General features: G+C 37.7%; 1 protein-coding gene across 6 annotated transcripts in view; it reads right to left on the bottom strand.

The window, feature by feature from the left end:
* Positions 1-4,690: 4,690 nt before the first annotated feature.
* Positions 4,691-20,959, bottom strand: part of KIFAP3 (kinesin associated protein 3) — a 175,365-nt gene continuing 159,096 nt past the window's right edge. For 3 of the 6 annotated variants that reach the window (XM_063627208.1, XM_063627210.1, XM_063627212.1), the window contains one exon: positions 4,691-5,139. In XM_063627208.1, the coding sequence (XP_063483278.1) occupies positions 5,034-5,139 (106 nt within the window). In that variant the 3' untranslated portion in view covers positions 4,691-5,033. Of the gene's footprint in view, positions 5,140-5,182; positions 9,117-20,959 lie in introns of those variants that run through there. The other 3 variants (XM_063627209.1, XM_063627207.1, XM_063627211.1) reach the window with 3 other exon arrangements.

Genomic DNA, 20,959 nt, shown 5'->3' on the forward strand with positions numbered 1-20,959 from the left:
CTCTCTCCCCCACCCCCTTTTTGTCTTCTGAGAGCAAGGTTTAACAATGACTCAGAATTGCGATTATGATCATTTTTAAAGTACTACCAATTCCAACACACTGCGTAGGAATTACTCAGACTTTTTACCCCTTTAACTTCTGAAAAACCAAAGTGACTACCATTCCTGGACTTAGCTGAGGAAGTAAAATGCATTTCCTTATCAATAATTACCACAGAAAAGCACACTTAGCTTGCATTTCAAGTCGTCTTCAGTAAAGTCTCTTTTGCTTGCAATAGTTGTATTCTCCTGATTGCTCTTCTCCGACTTCTGTTCTCTGCAATAGAGATTAGATGTGTTGTGAAGGGCTACCTCCAAAGTCTTGCTTTTCCCTTTCTTTGCCTTGGGAGCACCTGGCGGGAGGAAGCCTTGCAGGTGTGGGCAATCAGAGGCGTCCATGGGCAGCGTAGTAGAGCTCAGCACCGCAGCTGGGCTGAGAATGGCCACTCTTGGTTTCTTTTGCTTCCACCTGGGAGACTTGCCCCAGCCTTTTCCTTTTTACCCTTTACCTGGCAAAGTGAATTTTTTCTCAGCTGAGCAGGTGAGTGTGGTTTCCAATCCTGAGATGCAGAAGGAGGCTGAGTCCCCACATACCCCAGGGTCCATGCCCACAGGTCTGTTCCTTCAGCTTTCTCCTCTGCGCTGGTCCGGGACCCCAGCGGCTCCTATGCTTCTCTCCCGGTGCCTGTGAGGCCCAGATGTGCAGGGGAAGGAGCCCAGCGCCAGCGACCTCACCCCCAGGCTCTCCATGTCTTTTAATTCCTTACATTTCTAATTATGTCTGTGCTGCATTCTGCCTAACTTTTAAAAATCTAGCTTTATCTCCTCTTCATCTGTATCCTATCTGTTTAACTCTTCCATTGAAATTATTTATCTATTTTATATCTAGAATTTTTAATTTTTTGTCTGACCTTACCGATTTGTCCTTTACTTCTTATGTTTTTATCCCCTCTTTATTTCTTTAAATATTTTAAACGTATTTGTTTTATATTCTCTACATGAAAATTCCAGTGTCTGATGAAGGAAGGTGCCTAATTTTGCTGTGTTGTTTCTGCTCTCACTGGGGCTTGTTTCCTCGTGGGTTTTGTAATTTTATTTTCCTGTAAGCTCATGTCCGGTTGATCTTAATTTGTGAGAATCCTGTGAAAACTGAAGGTTCATTTCTCTAGGGAGGATTTGTGTTAGTTTCTGCCAGGTGCTCCTGAGGTTACAACACTATACAGATATGGTAAATCTGAAACTCCAAATTCAAAGATGTTCAAACATATGTTTGAATTCTCAGGTGACACTTCTCCTTTCTCACCCAAAGCCCAGCCTGTATGGGAAATAATTTTTTTTTAAATAATGTATTTTCTTAGAGATCCCTGCTTTGTGCTTCCAACTGCTCACTTTACATGAATCCAAGGCCCCCATCTCCTGTCTCTTTCATAGACTTCTACACCCAAGGCTTTATGTACTTGACATTGGTAATGCCCTCAGGGTAGGTATAGAGTGTGTGTGTGTGTGTGTGTGTGTGTGTGTTTGTGTGCTTGTGGCTGGGGGGGGTGGTGAGGGGGTGCCTCAGAGCTCAGTTAGGGCTCTGGCTTCCTCTGTCCTCTTCAGTGATCCCCAAACAATTTCCTTACTTTCTTCTGCAGACTTGCCAATAACTAGGTCAGTTGACTAGGTTAAAAAAGAAAAACAGGCCGGGTGCGGTGGCTCACGCCTGTTAACCCAGCACTTCAGGAGGCCGAGGTGGGTGGATCACTTGAGGTCAGGCGTTTGAGACCAGCCTGGCTAACATGGTGAAACCCCATCTTTACTAAAAATACAAAAATTAGTCAGGCATAGTGGCGGGTGCTTGTAAACCCAGCTACTCGGGAGGCTGAGGCACAAGAATCGCTTGGACCCAGGAGGTGGAGGTTGCAGTGAGCCGAGATAGTATCACTGCACTCCAGCCTTGGTAAGAGAGAGAGACTCTGTCTCAAAAGAAAGGGGGGCTGGAAAAAAAAAAGAAAAACAAACCTCCAGGTGCCACCTGGGGAAAAAGTAGGCAGATACTTTCTATTTCTCTCTTGTTGTTTTGCGACTTAAAATATACAAGATCTGTAAAATCCTGAAGATCACGTAGCTAATAACAATTAATCTTGGAAGAAGAAACACTCTGAAAGTAGGTCTTCAGTTGGGTTGAAGAAAAAACACTTTCTTTTCTGTGGGACCTTCTGACAGTTTGGCCTCATCTTAGAATTCTAAAGATTCCTGAGTATTTCTGGTGGCATAGAGCAAGTCAGCCCTGCCATGCAGGCCAAGTGAGAGCCTTGTGACCGTTGGCTCTTGTAATAATAGCAAGTTATTTTGTGTGATATTTCTCTTATTACTTAAATCTCTGTAAAATCATGATAAAACATATAGCTTTAGTTTCTGTTGTGCTGTGCAGAATTAAGCAACAGGTGTCTCACACACATGGAAGGGAATAAGAAAGGGGAGAGCAGTGTCATCTTCCCAGGTCCTAAGTGGAGGGAGCAGTGGTTCTCCCATGTGGAGGGCAGCTGTGATCTCATGAGGATCACGAACACGCAGAAAGCCATGTGGGGGGAAGAGGAGGAACCATAATATGAGAAACCTATTCCTGGGCGTATGTGAGAAAGCACCTTGGTGAACTTTCAGAAAGAGCAAAGAACTCTGGAGAAGAAATAATTTTCAGCTATAAATCAGGGCTTGAAGCCATGGCAATTTAGTTATTAAAATAAATCTGACCTAAATTTGTAGTTAAAATCTGGTGAGGACAGGATATTTGTCTTACAACATAAAATGTATTTCTAAAAGTGCCCAAGGCCAAAACCTTTTGTTCTCTGAAGTATGTAAAAATATTAGGCTGGGCACGGTGGCTCATGCCTGTAATCGCAGCACTTTGGAGGCTGAGGCAGGTGGATTACTTGAGCTTAGGAGTTCGAGACCAGCCTGGGCAACATAGTGAGACCTCGTCTCTGCAAAAAGTAAACAAAAAATTAGCCGAGTGCAGTGGCACGTGCCTGTAGTCTCAGCTACTTGGGAGGCTGAGGTGGGAGGATCACTTGAGCCTGGGAGGCTGAGGCTGCAGTGAATGGTGACTGTGCCACTGCACTCCAGCCTGGGTGACAGAGCAAGACCTTGTCTTAAAACAAATCTTTTTTTAGATAGTCTTCCTTATTAATCTCTTTAGAAAAACATTCCTTCATAAATAATGCAATGGTAAACCAGTTCATGCCTGAGTGGAAAGATTACAATTTCTAAATTTGTTAAGTCCTAAACTAATGAAAAAAAAATTAGGGAGAGTGAGCAAGTGCATGTAAAATTCAGTGAGCATAGCCCTGAGAATGTTATCAATTTTGGGGGGTGTTCTTCCTAATGCAGTTTATAACAACATGAGGGAAGTTAAAGCTATAGGATGTTTGCATCATTTTCCTGTTAATGTCACTTATGTGTATTTATACTTTGTACACATGACAAATAATAAAACAAGCTATTTAGTATTGAGATTGCTGAATAGGAAGCAAAGAGACAGGCTATGTCATTGACTAAGTCACTTAACCTCTCCTGGCCACAGTTTTTTTGACTGCAAAAATGAGAGTTGGACAGGGCTGCTTCTAAGGCCTTTTCCAGCTTTAATATTTTGTGGTTAAAATAGAAACTAAGACAAATAAATGTATGTTTTCAGAAAGATCAAAGGCATAAACATACCTCAGATTTACATCCCCTAAGGGGCATCATATACTTCCTTACACATAGCAGGTAGTCAGGAAAATATCTGTTGATTACATTTAAATTTTTTATGTGATTGGTTTCTTAAATAAGTAGATGGACTGAGTTATTTCAAAGGCCTTTTCCAAATGTTATCCTCTGCTGAAAATGTAATTTAAGCCAAATAAATAGTGTAGTTAGATCAATGAGATTTTAAATTCCAGAACAGAAGTCTTATCTTTGATCTATGTATTCCCTTTGAAGCTTCATATTTCCTTACATAGCAGGTGATCATGGAACTATCTCTGATTATAGTTATTATTATGGTTGTTTGCTCAGCTTTTCAAGTAGAATTGAACATTTTTTTAATACGAAAACACTGAACTATTTTCAAAACCCATTATGAATTATATAACGTCTCTCCATTTCTTGCTTTCTAAATCTACATTATAAAAACAAGTGAACAATTGGGAACCGGGTACCCAAGTGAGTGAAATATTCTGTTCCTTAGTTTTCCTTAATGTGACTTTTAATTAGCTTTCCCATGCTTTAGATACTAAATTTATGAAGAAAAAAAGTTAAAAGCCAAACGCTAATCTTGTATCACTGCTTGTCTCGTATACTAGTTGTCCTAGGATTTCTATATTACAACTAGGAAGATATGAATTAAAACCACCAAAGAGACTATAACCATAAATAACTTATGACATATGTTCCATTATTAATTAAAAACTCATAGTTAATAAACTTTGGGAAGGGAACTTTCAGGCACATGGCATGGAATATGAAGTTGATGTTCTTTTTATAAATTTTAAAGGTAGCATATATTGTACAAATTACTCAAGAGTTTACAAGCAGAAGAAAAGGAGAAAAAATAAAATTAATGTGCACCCTATAATAACATGTAATTCATAATGAAATGTGTGAAATATAAACACATGACTTTCACTTATTCATTTTCACTTTATGCTTTTTAATTGAAATTAGTCACTTAACATACATAATGCAGTGTTTGTTTTCCAGTCTAGTAGCTTTTCAGCATTCAGTTTTGAGGCTCATGGGAAATGTTACTTAGCATCAAGATGTGGTTTGATGAGTGAACAATGTCAGTATCAATTGTAATTAACAGAAGACAGAAGGGGCTGGGGTTAATCTGCAGCTAACAACATATAAAAATAAAAACAAACACAGACCCACAATAACATCAACATGCATTATTAGGCAAAGATCCAAAATTAACCCAACCCACACAGATTTCTTCTAAGCTGAGATTACACATGGAAACAGATACTTTATCAAGATCCATAGCCATAGTAGTAAGGTTCATCAGGGCGGAATCCATATGCTGTGGCAGGGCGTCCAAGAATGCCAACTGGTTGGCCAAAGCCATCCATTCCAAGGCTAAAAAAGAGAAAAAAGAATGATAAGCTATGTTTTTCATCACACATGCACAATGCAGATTAAGAGGCCTACATTTTTACACCACCAAGATTCTCTTCCTAGCAGGGATAGTGGTTTAGGTGGATATCATTAACTTTTTTTTTAAGGTTAATAGAGCCATTAAAAGTGTATATAATAAAATACTTCTAACAATGTGTGTTAAAAGTATAGGAAACCTCTGTCAGTAGGTACTATTTGAAACAAAGTGGAAGAATCAAATCAGAAAAGTTTTATTTAATAAATTACTTATATATGGCTCTTAAGCAAAAATATGAAAAGATTTTACATGCTAGCAATGATCAGTAATATATTGCTAGGAAATGATAAAAAGAAAACTGTAGTAAAGTGAGTTTTGCTGTTTATAATGTCTTTTCATATGAAGATATAGGACTAATTCCACTTTTAGTAAAAACATGTGTTTGAGTTATATCAGTGAACTCTCATGCAGGGCCAAATCATACCATAAGCCTATGATTAAAAGAACAAGATAAGGAATTTGACAAAATGTGAAAATTAGTCAGATTTGATCTGCAAATCCTTCCTCTAATTCCTCAATGCAAACAATTACAAAACGTATCTATTTCTTTTGAGTGACAGCAAGACAATTACAAATTTTGGTTCAACTTATTCTATGGGAATAACAGAAACCCAAAGATAACCTTCAGAGTTGTAAAGATAGCTTGAAGTATGTTAAACTTTATGATTATTATTGTAAAAAAATTACTTGTTGGTCTATTAATACATTATTTAGAGGAAGATCTGTTCTGCAAAGTCCTTTCTAAAGGTCAGGGAATTATCCAACACTTAGGAAAATGACAAAGTATTTATTTTGCCAGGCAGAACATGGTGGCCTTAACATGCTCATGCATAGCTCATGCAGTGAATGCTAGTGAGCTTGACTTCCAATCAATGGAAACCATTTGTAATGCAGAAATGTAAGCTTTGGAAAAATAAAACATATTTAAATGATTTAAGATTTAAGTTTGTACTACATGAGGAGATGGAAAGATAATTTTCCCTCAATAGCAAAAGCTGAATCTGATGAAAAAATATATTCACATAGGCACTAACTCCCTGTCACACTCAGAGTGAGATTAAGTTGACACACTTTAGAAGTAACTATTAAAATGTTTTAAATAAATGTGTGAATGTGTGTGTGTGCACGCATGCTTGTGTGTATTAAGATGGAACTAAAGAGTAAATGTAAAGAGCCAAAATACATATAACACATACTGGTCCAGTGACTCTACCCTTTAGGAGAATGGAAGTTCTGAAATACAAGTTTCAGGTTAGCATTTGTACTGAGTGATCCTGGACAAAATTTGTTGTTTTGGGCTCCTTCTACATAAAAACTCTGTCTATAGTTTCTCAAAGTTGGTTGAAATTTTTAAGTCTACATTTCATTTTGAAATGGTAAAAATATAAGCACTTTTTCTAACTTTCATGTCATGGGAAGAGAGACTAAATTTTGTGATGAGGGAATCAAGAAGTAGCTTGAAAGATGCTTCAGAAATTAGTAGAGTCAGTGAACTAAGAGACACTGGTATCAGCTTAAAATTAGATAAGTTATTGAAAACTTCTCTGCAAGCACTAAGGCTAACAAGTCATCATGTATCTAAAGAACTCTTAATTATATAACTGTTGATTACAGAGCTTGGATTTCAACTTGTTCCTTCTTCATCTTTCTGCTTATTACCTGTCTTCAACCAGTCCTTATCTTTTTTAGCAACTCCTCTGAGGCCAAATAGCAGTAGACTTAGGTTAAACTCAAGTTAATCTTATGCTTGTTTCTCAATCTAGGGGCTATGGCAAGATCTATTTCAGTAATATGAAAACAAGAGGCATATGTGGGACAGTGAGGAAACATGCAAAGGCACCTTCAGAGTATCTCACAGACAACTTGTTAGCAATATCACTGTAATTCTACCTAAAAGAAGATGGTCCTCAGAAGGGAGTTCGCCAGTCGTTGGCACAGAACAAGGAGCTTTGCAGCTACAATGCTGGTTGGAGCAACCTAAGCGATTGCATGGTGATCTGGTAAGCTATAACACCATAAGGAATATCTGGCCTTTTTGCAGTTTGGTCCTCAATCAGGAAGGGAATTTAACATTCTCAGAGTCTGAGGCCATTCTACGTTCAAGCTGCAAAATTCTCCCCCTCCCTTTTTTTTTTTTTATTTCTGTGACTAATAGGCAAACTATTGATCATTGTAATTTCCCATGTAATTTGCCAACAGGTTAAATAATAAACTTAGATATTACCTAATCCACCTGATGGTTATAACTTTCATTGTACATTAACAAATGGATTTTTTCTTTTTAAAATATGTCACGCACATTGTTGATAAAAATCTGCAGTCCCAAGTCAGTGAAAGACTGGCCCTTGAGCACTGATGAGTCTGAGTTTCTGAACCTGTAAATCTCTGGTCTTGAACAGTATGGTCTTTAGGTTACTATGGTAAAGATCTATTTATGCAGTCAACAGTTCACCCAGAGACAGCTGTGTGTATTACAGTGTAGAGGACATCATTTAATTTTTTGAATTTCTATATACGAATATCATTTTGGGAAAAAGGAATAAAATTTGAAACCAAACTCTAAAATGATCTTTTCTGGAATTCTCCATTATGTATCACAGATGAACTTGCTGTTTAAAGCAAAAAATATTTAAAACATTTATGATCAGTTTGGAGAGTACTTCGACATAGGTCCTAGGTCCTTTTGTATTATGAAAAATCAACTATATCTACATACATTTTAGTTAAATTCACTGTGAAACATAATAGTTTGTTTCTTTAAACCCTCTCATTTGCTTCTTTCTAATATAGTGGGGGAAATCAGGCTTTTTAGGATGCTGAAACCTGGAGACATTCTTTTGGAACATGTAGACACTTGACTTTTTTCCTTAGGGAAAGGATATAGCCTTGCAATGCTGAGTTTAGTTCAAAACCCGGAGAGTTTTCCTTTAAACAGAAGCAGACAGATTCTTCATGTAAGTTCTTGAAAGAGATAGAAACTATAAATATAAAAAGGCAATGTTGCAGGAAAAATTGTGCTTTCCTGATCTGGAAAGACTTGACTTCAATAGTGTGTATCACAGGAATTTGTATGCCCTCACTAGGGGCCCTGAGAAGCAAGGAAAAGTAAGCTGTGATATGCCACATCTGCTCTTGCCTTGTGTGGCCATTTTGCTTCAGATGATAGTTTGAATATGTGGCTATTTATAAGTATACTGGAATTTAATCCAATCTTGTAGGGTGCATGTCTCTGTATGTACATAGTTTCTTCTTGCTACTCCTAACCCACATAAAAAGTGGTGTATCCCTCTAGATTAGTATATGCAACTATTATAGTACTTTTTCTTTACAGGATTACTTATTTAGTGTCATTTCACCTTTTTCCTTAGTGTTCAGATAACATATTTTGGACCTTTGAATCACCAAAATACAGTGTCTCTTCCTGAAAATACATAATTCTGGTCCAAAGAAAATGGTTATTGTTTATTGTGAAAAGATAACTAGGAATGATAAGGCCAAAAAGTCAATGTGCCATTAAGTTTTATCTCCTAAGAACAATTATTTCTGGGTACCTAGAAAGAAAAATGACAAATTCTTTAAAAGAGAAAAATTATATTTAAAACCCGGCAACAAATAGAAAACCATATCTAGAGTACGTTTTTTTAAATAAACAAATTTAGAAATCTAATTAGCATTCAGCAAGCAGAAGACTGAATTTTTGCTAATATTTGCAAGACTTCAAACACATTTGTAATAGCAATCATTAGAATTCTAAACTTGAGATGATTCAGAGCAGGAACAAAGAAATCTGGAAATGACAAGTGATGCTTCACATGCAGCACATTACAAGGGAATGGCAGCCAGTAAAGAATCCCAGGCACTCACAGGCTCTTATTAAATTTCTGGGCCAGAGTTGACATTCCTGTAGAAAGAGAAGAAAATCACCTACCTCTGGCTGTTTGTGAGGCTTAATTAGTGCGTATTTGTAAAGCACTTTGAAATCCTTGGATGAAAAGTGCTGCATAAGTGAAAAGTATCATTATTTTATTAAAATGAGATAAAAGCAACACAAGTCTTTTTCTTTTTTTAAATTCCTAGGTCAGCAATATCAATGTAGAGCAAGTAATGAATTTATTAGTAAATGGCTACAAAAAGAATAAATGCAGGCCAAATTATTTTTTCATAGGCTCATGGAAGTCTTTGACTTGGGAACATTTTAAGAAATAATATCGGCTACACTTTTATTCACAACAGCCTTGACAGGGTCTATCCAGCTCTTGTCTGAACACCTCCAGAAGGAAGCGCTCACTACTTTGTCAAGGTAGTTCATTCCATTTATGGATATGTAAAACTGTTGGAAAGTTCTTTATTACACAGCTCGAAAATCCAGTTCAATTAGTCTTAGAATTACCCTCTGAAACCACACAAGGAGTCCAATTCTTCTTTGATATGACTGCTTCACAACCCTCGTTTACTCAAGCCTCATTACATGGTCTCGAATCTTTACCATCTCAGTTGCTCTCTAAAACCACTTCCATTTTCAACTGTTTGTCTTCAAATGAAGAAGCTAAAATTAACATGATACTTATAATGTGGTCTGAAACCAGAACAGAATAAAAGATCCTATATCTGACTTTATACTATTGTAGGCTAAAACTGTATTAATCTTAAATAAAAATTTTAAGAAGACATTATCACAAAGTTGCCTAATATTGACAGCTTCTAATTGACTGTGTATATATGTGTATATATATAACATTGAGTTGTATATCATTATATAATATTGAATTATAGTTATATGTAACATTTTTTTATATACATATTTACAGTTGTGTGTGTATACATACACACACACATTCAAAATTTTACTTATAACTACCATGCTAAACTTCATCTTTTTAGTATGAGCCTGTCTTTAGGAATTCTCTTCTTCCCAAGACAAAATCATTTATGACTACATATTTATAAATAGGCAACAGTGATTACTCTTAGCAAACCAGTCTTTGTGATCCATCAGGTAATACTGAAGGCTGGAATTCTTTTGGAATTGTCAAGTGAAAGAATTTAACATGAGCTGTTATAGGAAGAAACTTTCCAGGATATTATAAAACTGTATGAAATTACTTCTCCATAATTTTTTGGAATACTTCATTCTTTTTATCAATTTCTCTAATATATTGATTATAGAATCAAAATCAGTATATTTATCTTTCTAAGTAGATTGTTAATTGATCATCAGGGTAATTTCAGCTTAAGTATGATTTGTCATTGGAAATTTAGGTCTATTGTAATAGTGACTCTATATACCATTTGCCCATCCATCCACCTATCCAAATAGCAGAAACATTTATTGAGTTCCTACAATGTGATAAGTATAGTTTTTGAAGCCAAGGAAAAAACATGGTGCTGGGAAGGCAATAATAAATAAGACATAGTCCTTGACTATAAGGATTGGAGGCACCTAACATGGAAGAAATATTCTGATAATAACCTGATGTCATACTACTGCAGCATATGTATAAATTGCTACAGAAGAAAAGAGGGGGCCAAATATTTAATATAAGAGTATATTAGAGACACGTACAAATTGCTACAGGAGAATCTTGGCAGCTAGAAAGTCTTCATACAAAACACTTCGATTTTAATGCATCTGTTACCTCCTGACATACTTTGTTACTGTATTTCTTTCCCATTAGAAAATAAACACCATGGAGGGCAAGGACTGTTTTGGCCATTGCTATATCCCTCGCCTCTAGTATTGTATCTGACATGGAGTGGGCATTCAAAAAATACATGAATTCATAAATGAATTAGTCTTAAAAGTCAAGTAAGATCTCACAGGCAAAGAGAGACAGAATTCCTGATGGTGGAGCAGCCTAAGCAACAGAGAGGAGTGGCTGATGAAGAGCAAATGGTTTGTTATGGTTAAAGTTTTAGATTTATGACATAAGCAAATGGCAGGAGATAAGGCTAGAAAGGGAGGTTAGGACTAGATATTGAAGTTTTCATAAACCCTGCTAAGAACTGGTGGCTACTGGAGAGTTGTCAATGGTTGCTAAGAAAGAGAATGACCAAATTCTATGTTTTAGAAAGATAATTGTAGTAGGAAAGGGGGTTGAGAGGCAAAATCATGAACATTGAAGAACCTATTACAGCTGTCCAAATGTGAAGTAATGAGAACCTACGGAGGGGTACTGGCAGAAATAACAAAGATCAAATATGCTACAATTCACAACAATGTTATCTTTTCTCTTTTTTTTTTTTCTTTGAGATGGAGTCTTGCTCTGTTGCCCAGGCTGGAGTGCAGTGGCATGATCTTGGTTCACTGCAACCTCTGCCACCCAGGTTCCAAGCAATTCTCCTGCCTTAGCCTCCCAATTAGCTGGGATTACAGGTGTGTGCCACCACACCCAGCTAATTTTTGTGTTTTTAGTAGAGACTGGGTTTCAGCATCTTGGCCAGGCTGGTCTTGAACTCCTGACCTCGTGATCCACCCGTTTTGGCCTCCCAAAGTGCTGGGATTAAAGGTGTGAGCCACTGTTCCTGGACCATCTTTTCTCTTTTAAAATAGTTTTTTTAGGCCAGGTGCTGTTGCTTATGCCTAAAATCCCAGCACTTTGGACGGCTGAGGTAGGCAGGTTGCCTGAGCCCAGGAGTTCAATACATGGCAAAACCTCATTTCTACAAAAATACAGAAAATTATCCAGGCATGGTGGTGCACACCCGTGGTCCCAGCTACTCATGGGTTTGAAGCAGGAGGATCACCCGAGCCCAGGAGGTTGAGGCTGCAGTGAGCCATGACCACCACTGCACTCCAGCCTGGGCAACGGAGTGAGTGAGACCCTGTCTCAAGAAAAAAAAAAAAAAAAGTTATACCTTTACATATTGGGGACTGAGACTAAAGGAGAAGAATTTCAAAACTGGCTGGAAATTTTAAAGATTATATTTCATTGGAATAGAGCAAATTTTGCCCCCTTAGTATGGGAATATGCTTCATCAAATAACTGAGATGCTGTGGTATTCCATGGAGATGAAATTAGATTGTAGAAGTTGCCCCTATCTTCTACAGGGCTGAACTACTCTGGGAAAAGAGAATATTTTCTCCTTGAAATTCTTACAATAAGAAGAGATGTGCTCTTCTTGAACGAAATAACAAGTATAAAACAATACCTAACACTAGTAAAATGATGTATTACTACATCGAGATCTAAATGTTTGTCACTTATAGACCAACCACTAGATGGAGAGCTTGTCTTACCACTGAGTATCAGGTACTTTTACAAAATTTCAAAGCAAGGATTATTAAATTTAAACTTCTCAGCACATTTCACATTCATAGAATGTGGCATCCATTGCTTTTGCAGATAATTAATGTCCAGTTTTATGATTATGAAATAAATTACAGCTAAATAGAAATACCTATCAGTTATATGCAAAAAAAGTTTTGTGAATGTTGGGTGCCTAAGAAAATAGGTTATAAGAAAAGATGCTAATTGTCTTGAACACTGAAAAATGCAACATGCATGCATGTTAAAGTACTATTACTATAACATAGCTTCTAAAATTTTTCATTGAACTGATATTAATGGCATCTTGTTTCTAGAAATCTATATGTAATAAATATATATTTTAAGTTGCTCAAAGGTATTACTCATTTCTTTGAACTTGAACTTTTGTATTGTTGAGAAAATAAAATCCAAGAGCATGGTTAAGCAGTCTTCTAATGAGTTTCACAAGCATATATCAAGTTTAGTCATCATTTTCCATTTAGTTTTATTCTTAATCTTTTATGTGCATAATTATAAATTTTCTGTTTATTATAATAAAACTAAATGGTTACAGCATCTTAAAGAATCTTATTCTTAATGAATTCAAACTAGTATTTTTTTTCAAAAATCAAGGGCAAATTATATGAGTAGTGGGAGGCTGTATTTAAAATACTCATCTGGAGTTTATTAAAAGCATTTTTTGAAGGACATCTGTCAGTTCTAACGGTGAAAAACAACACCTTGGGGAAAAATCCTTTCAATTTAGTTACTACACTGAGATACTTCAGATAAATACTAATTTGTACTAATGATGAAGGGAACATGTATAAAATAGTTACACTGATTTATTCTAAATGGTAAAGAAATTCCATTTCATTGACTCTCCTCTAATTTCATTCAAGTTATACTTTTCTTATACATCTCAATCTGTTGATTAACCTGCCTCCAGAGTAATATTTTAGTGATTATATTTTAATGTGGAGATGTTATACTTGGTACTTTTTGATACTATATCATTGCATTAAGTTTTCTATTCCTTTTTATTAATTTACTTTTTTATTACATTTTATATAGTCTCATTGAGATTTTTCTATTAACTCTAATTCTTGGACATCCTAATACTCTTGCTGTTAGAGCGCTTGTCTTGTACTGTCATGTACTTTACAAAGCTTTAAAACAAGGCTTATCAAATTTAGACCCCATGGCATATTGAACATTGATAAAATGGGATTTCCATTACATTCTGATGATTCTCTTTCATGATGGTCCTTTTTATGTTTTCATTGAGATGGCTGTCCTGAAACAGTCTAAATGGCAATTTCTTGACTAAGGTTCCCTGAATTAAGTATACGGTGTAAATTCTGAACCCACTCATGTGCATAAAACAAGCTTGTGACTTCTCTTTCACATGGGTGACTATCTTCGCCTACCTAGGGTCTTTGAGCAAAGACAGGTTTTGGCCACTTCTCTGCGCTGGTTAATTAACATCATTTAGTCCTCTTTTCAACTGATGAGAAAAAAATTGAAATTCCAGGCTTTATTTAGAGAATTCAGTTCCATCTTCCTTTACCAAATAACCCGTACCTAGTTCAGTATTCCAGTGGGTGTTTTTTTGTCATTAGGGTATTCCCTAGCTTTCTTACGAACTTGGTCATATAAATTTCTGTTACATTTTTGTTCACCATTTACACATTATCTGCATAGGAGTGGTCCCTTCCAAATTAGCTCAGTCTACCATCTTGCTGGAAGTCCTTTTCATTTTATTATTACTATTTTTTTTTTTTTTTTTTTGAGGTGGAGTTTCACTCTTCTTGCCCAGGCTGGAGTGCAACGGTGCAATCCTGGCTCACTGCAACCTCCACCTCCTGGGTTCAAGTGATTCTCCTGCGTTAGCCTCCCAAGTAGCTGAGATTACAGGCCCGTGCCACAATGCCCGGCTAATTTTTGTATTTTTAGTAGAGATGGCGTTTTGCCATGTTGGCCAGGCTAGTCTCGAACTCCTGAACTCAGGTGATCCACCTGCCTCAGCCTCCCAAAATGCTGAGATTACAGGCGTGAGCCACCGTGTCTGACCCATTTTATTATTATTTATCTGCATATTCAAGGAAAAAAATATAAATTTTAGATTCCTCTGGCTCACAACAGGCTTTCTTGAAGAGAAAAAAGACTTGCAAGAAATAACTTGAGCCATTAAAAGATACTTTATTTTTCCTTATTTGTACTTATTAACAGAAAAAATGCTCTAATAGGTACCTAATGGAAGTTGTCAGATGTGATTATCAAGTTGAAGTGAATATTTACTCAAACCTATAATGGTCTCAGGCTTTTTCTGGCAATATTTTAATGAAGGTATGCCATCTAGTCATCTTTAACTTACATTTCTTCCATTAAGTACAAGGACTTCTTGAAATTGGCAGTTCTATACTATCAAGCAATGCTTCATTTCATACCACCAAATGTTAAGGGAACTTGCTGAGTAGCTTAAATAACCCCTAGGTCAATAAACTGAGTCATTAGCACCTCCTTTAAATAATTGTTTGTCTGTTACTGGTTCAACATTTATATAATCTGTCATAATACCTTGGTTTTTTAAGGTACAAAAATTACTGCTATAGGCTTAAACTAGAGAATATCATGTAAGTAGCAATGTTTTTTCAGCGATAGTTTAACTATACTGTCTGGTAGTGAGTGAGTTAAAGCCTGAACACCACAACTAATTACTATGTAATGCTAACCTTAGTTGCTGGTTCATTTTGAGACTCTTTAAAATATGAACTGTGTATTTTACCCCTATGCACTCTCTTAATGATTTGTTTTTTTAGACTGAAATCACTTCCAGCCATCAGTTATACTTTTGGTCTCTACATATGCACTTCTCCAAGCACAAATATTTCTTTTTCCTATTGGTCTGCCAGCCCTGTCAGAGCAAATTTCACTTTAAACTAAATGCTATGATACTTAAAACCCCTTGGATTACTCAGGCTGCTAGTGTGATCTGTAACCTTCCAAGAATGACAGCTGAACTTTCCAATTTGCTTATAGTGTTTGGGGAACTAGAAAGCACATGCCAAAAGGAAAATGTTTCTGATGTTGAACAGAGAGGAAAGTTCTTGTTGGAGGTGGGGGCAAGAGACTATTAAGTACTGAAAAATACTAATAAGAAATGAAAAGAAACTAAACATGCTGTAAAGTCTAAGACCTCAAACATAATTCAAAAGTTAATACTAGTACTAAAAACTCTGGCTAAACTGGTTAAAATATGAAAAATAACCTTTAGTTACTGTAGTTTAAGCACCAACCAGAATCTTAAAGTGATAATGCACTATTGAAATGAACAAATTCAAAAAATGGAATATAAAATTATCACAAGTGCTACACAAAATGGGCTATATCAACTCCCCATCTTTCTTTATAAAACAGACAAGTCTGACATATGAACAAAAATCAAAGAGTTAATACAGCTATCTAACATGCATGCTATCCCCACGGACATAATACTAGTCTCTCTCATATGAACAAAAAACACTACTGACATAACACCAGGCTTTTTTTTTTTTTTTTAATTAATGTTAAGTTTTTTTTGTTAAAACTCATGTCTCCAAAATCCTTAAACAAATCATTTAGTTTGGGAACATTTTGGAATAGTTTAGAAACTTTTCACTTTAAGGAAGCAGACAAATGTTTGTCTTAAAAAAATCCTGAAAATCTTATAAAATGTAAGATGCTTAATATAAAATCTCCTATTTATTTCATAATCTACTCATTCATTTGTGTCAATATTTTTTAGTCTAAAATAATAGTCAAATTACATTTGGATGATAAAAATCAAGCAATGACTGATAAAGATGTTTCTGGAAAGCTAAATCAAACTAACCTTTTTGCAAAATTGAGGGCAAACATATAGATAATAGAAACTATATTTAAACACATTAAAAGTGCATCTTTTTAAACAGCTAAGCATAACTTAAAAAATTTGATTCTAAACTTATAAATGCAAATATACACACACACAAAGGCATTTCCTTGCTTTATATGGATATTTCAAAAGATTTATATTGGGCAGTATTATTTGAGGTTTTGCAGCCATTAGTTCAGTAATTTCAGTAATAAATACAGGTCGGAAAAATATTTCACAGTTATTTAATGTACTCTAGAACATTTAGGATCTCAGAATACTGTATAATATACCAGAAATACATTAGAAGAACAGGAATTAAAGTAAATCTCTACCATTATAAGCTTTCTTGGTCCTTAAGACTATATTTAACTGTTACATTATGGGTTTCTTTTTTAAAAAAGGTAAATTCATTTTCTGCTCAGGTATAAGACTATAGATTATAAGATTACATGTCTTCTGATGATGAAGCATGGTATTTCTATATCATCTTCAAAGAATAGGGCTAAGCATCCTTTGGTCACACTTTGCATTGATATAAACAAATTCAGTGTAGACTGGAATGTAGAAATATATGACAATTGTTTATCTGACTTGTAAGAGTCATATTTTAAGTTAAAATTATTCTTAAATCAGCCTAAGGAAACACTATCCTTTTTCTTCTTTGTCACTCATGTACATGAGCATGTCCCCTCTTAATTTAAGGACTAGCAATTAAGTTTATGAAATTCACCCAAACTAACTTAAGTACAAACTACGAACTTATCAATAACTCCTAAATTTTCTTAAAGTTAGTAGGGTGCAATTACTTCAAAACCAGAATATCTGAATGGGATTTGTGTCTCTACTGATGTAACTTGTTTCAGTCTATATCTGTAACTAACTTTGACATGACTTCTTTCTTTGTAAAATAAGAATAATGGCTATATCTTTTAATATCTCTATGCCTTGAGATTATTGTATTTCCAAGAAAAGTACCCATATATAGTATGTATTTGGTGGTGTTATTGTTGTGACATATGAAAATGATGAATACTTCCCTAGAAATGCTTAGGAAATTCTGGCTTCTGCCTAACGATCTAGACAGTTAAGGGATACTCTATCATACTTGGCATGCTTCATACACATGCTTTCTGTTTGCCTTTATAGGGCTCCTACATAATTCATAGAGATTTACGCCTCCACATAGGCATACTAATTGTTGTTGCACTAAAATAATGCCGTGGCCAATCGTTCTTTCCTTTTACTGTAGTGAGACTCGACAGTTTGTATAAATAAGGTTATTCAATCAAAACCCTTTAGATTCTATGTCATGATTGATGAAAATAACAACAACATCTTAGGCCGGGCGCGGTGGCTCACGCTTGTAATCCCAGCACTTTGGGAGGCCGAGGCGGGTGGATCACGAGGTCAGGAGATCGAGATCACGGTGAAACCCTGTCTCTACTAAAAAAAATACAAAAAATTAGCCGGGTGTGGTGGCAGGCGCCTGTAGTCCCACCTACTCGGAGAGGCTGAGGCAGGAGAATGGCGTGAACCCGGGAGGCGGAGCTTGCAGTGAGCCGAGATCTGCGCCACCGCACTCCAGCCTGGGCAACAGAGCGAGACTCCGTCTCAAAAAAAAAAAAAAAAAAAAAAAAAAGAAAATAACAACACCTTTAGGGATGAAACTTACAGAAAGACTCTGGTTACATGCTTTTTCATCTTATTTTATACTCAGTGAGTTTATTTTGAAAGTAGTAAGTCAAGGGTAAGGTTTTTAGTTATCTCATGCAAATCATCACGTCCCACATTGTACGCATTCCTATACTCAGGTTTACTGCCAGTGTTGGCTTCTCTTAGAAAAGTGCACACAGGTTATGAAAACGTTTAGGGTGGAGTATTTTCATTTTGCGATGTGTGTTGTCTTTGGGCTTGTGCCAACCTGACAATCTGGCACTTAGAAGCAAAGCTGGGCAACTATGAGAATTCTTTAGGGAGATGGAATGCACCATACATTTTTGAGATTATCTGGGTTTTAGACAGTATTCTGAATGAGCATGTAGGTATACCTATATTAGTTATTTCAAGTACGCAGGAAAAGGGACAAATTGATTCAATTTAAAATAACTATGGTATCTACTTGCTGATGGCAAACAGTATCTCCCTTCCCCAGAGTTTGTTGGGGGATAAGGTTAACATGCAACGGTATAAAATTGTAATAGTTTCTTTTTCCCCATAGTGTATAAAAAGAATGAGGTAAATTACAATAGCCTAATATTTATGAACGCTTTGAAAACATTTTAAAAAATAGGGCAGAGACGCTCCTCACTTCTTCCCAGACAGGGCGGCCGGGCAGAGGTGCTTCTCACATCCCAGACGATGGGCGGCCGGGCAGAAAGTTTTTTAAACTTTAAAAAATATTTGAATGCTTTTAAAAAATACTTTTTTGAGATTTCCAAGACTCTTAAAATGCTTTTTAAAAATACTTAATGCATTTTACAATGTTTTTTAAACATATTTTTTGACTTTTAAGAGCTCTGCGCCTGCCTGCCCCCTCCCTCCCTCCCTCCCTTCCTTCCCTGTGTCTCCTTCTTTTTCTTTCTTTTCTTCCCTCTGTTGCCCACGCTGGAGTGTACTCGGCTCGCTGCAGACTCCCTGCCTCTGGCTCCCGTGATTCTCCTGCCTCGGCCTGCAGCCTGCCTGGGATTGCGGGCGCGCGCCACCACCCCTCCCTGGTTTTTCTCACTTGGCTGGAGGCGCGGTTTCGCCATGTTGGCCAGGCTGGTTTCCACCTCCTGACCTTGAGTGGTCTGCCCGCCTCGGCCTCCCGAGGTGCTGGGACTGCAGATGGGGGTCTCGTTCACTCAGTGCTCGGTGTTGCCTGGGCCAGAGTGCGGTGGCGTGGTCTTGGCTTGCTGCAGCCTCCGCCTCCCAGCCGCCTGCCTTGGCCTCCCAGGGTGCTGGGATTGCAGCCTCTGCCTGGCCGCCGCGCCATCAGGGAGGTGGGGAGCGTCTCTGCCTGGCCGCCCATCGTCTGGGAGGTGAGGAGCGCCTCTGCCCGGCCGCCACTCCGTCTAGGAAGTGAGGAGCGTCTCTGCCTGGCCGCCCATCGTCTGGGATGTGGGAAGCGCCTCTGCCCGGCCGCCGCCCCGTCTGGGAGGTGAGGAGCGCCTCTGCCCGGCCACCCCGTCTGGGAAGAGGTGAGGAGCGTCTCTGCCCGGCCGCCCCGTCTGGGAAGTGAGGAGCGTCTCTGCCCGGCTGCCCATTGTCTGGGAAGTGAGGAGCGCCTCTGCCCGGCGGCCCCGCCTGGGAAGTGAAGAGCGCCTCTGCCCTGCCGCCCCGTCTGGGAAGAAGTGAGGAGCACCTCTGCCCGGCTGCCCTGTCTGGGAGGTGAGGAGCAACTCTGCCCGGCCGCCCCGTCTGGGATGTGAGGAGTGTCCCTGCCCGGCCGCCCCATCTGGGAAGTGAGGAGTGCCTCTGCCCGGCCGACCTGTCTGGGAAGAAGTGAGGAGCGCTTCTGCCCGGCCGCCCATCGTCTGGGATGTGAGAAGCACCTCTGCCCGGCCGCCCTGTCTGGGAAGAAGTGAGGAGCGTCTCTGCCCGGCCGCCCTATCTGGGAAGTGAGGAGCGTCTCTGCCCAGCCGCCCCGTCTGGGAGGTCTACCACGGAGGCCAGACGCAATGTGGGGGCTGGACGTGGTGGCTCACGCCTGTGGTCCCAGCACTCTGGGAGGCCGAGGCGGGTTGATCACTTGAGGCTAGGAGTTCGACACCAGCCTGGCCAACATGGCGAAACATATGAAAAATACAACAGACAGACCAACCAACCAACCCAGTGACAACAAAACAGGTCTACCCTGGAGTCATACTCTAATTTTTTCTATTTTCCTCCCTTTCTGATCCTTTATCCCACTTTCATTTTCTTCCTCTTCCTTCTCCTTCTTCTTTGTCAAATAGAGGATTGAGTTATTATCATTGATCCATACAAAGTCCCTCTCTCATTTATTTTCTTTAATTCCCATCCCCCCATTTCTATTCCCCGTCTTCCCATGTGCAACCTTCCTAATATGTTTGATATGCATCTTTTTGTTTGTATGTATCTTTAGAAAATGTTTATTGTTTTGTGTGCAAAAAAAAATTAAAAAGAGCTCTTGCATATTTATCACCTCAAAAAATATCTCAGCATGAAGTTTGGGCACATATATCAATATAGCTTTATAGGGTTTTTTTGTATAAATGTGAAAAGATGTAAATTTTAAGCTACAGTTGCATTTGAAAAATTTACTTGCCTAATTATGTTCATAGAAACCTCCTCCCATCCTTTCATATTTGAGGGGCTCTAAATTAGCCACTGTTACTGTCTACACAAATCTGGATTCCTTTTTAAGATCGCTTTGCCTTTTAATTTCTGACAGGCCAGTAGGAAGGTGCTTTGTTTTTGGCTGGAAAACCCTGAAAAAGCGGGGTGTATCAACTTTAGATATAGTTTCTTCTAAAGCTAAACAAAGAAAACAGGCTTAAAATATATAAGATACATTATATTTCATAAAATATATAAGATACATTATATTTCATAAAATATAATGTTGATTTATGTTCATAAAAAGGAAATATATTCAGG

The sequence above is a fragment of the Symphalangus syndactylus genome, chromosome 12 (assembly GCF_028878055.3).
Source record: "Symphalangus syndactylus isolate Jambi chromosome 12, NHGRI_mSymSyn1-v2.1_pri, whole genome shotgun sequence".
Taxonomy (NCBI): domain Eukaryota; kingdom Metazoa; phylum Chordata; class Mammalia; order Primates; family Hylobatidae; genus Symphalangus; species Symphalangus syndactylus.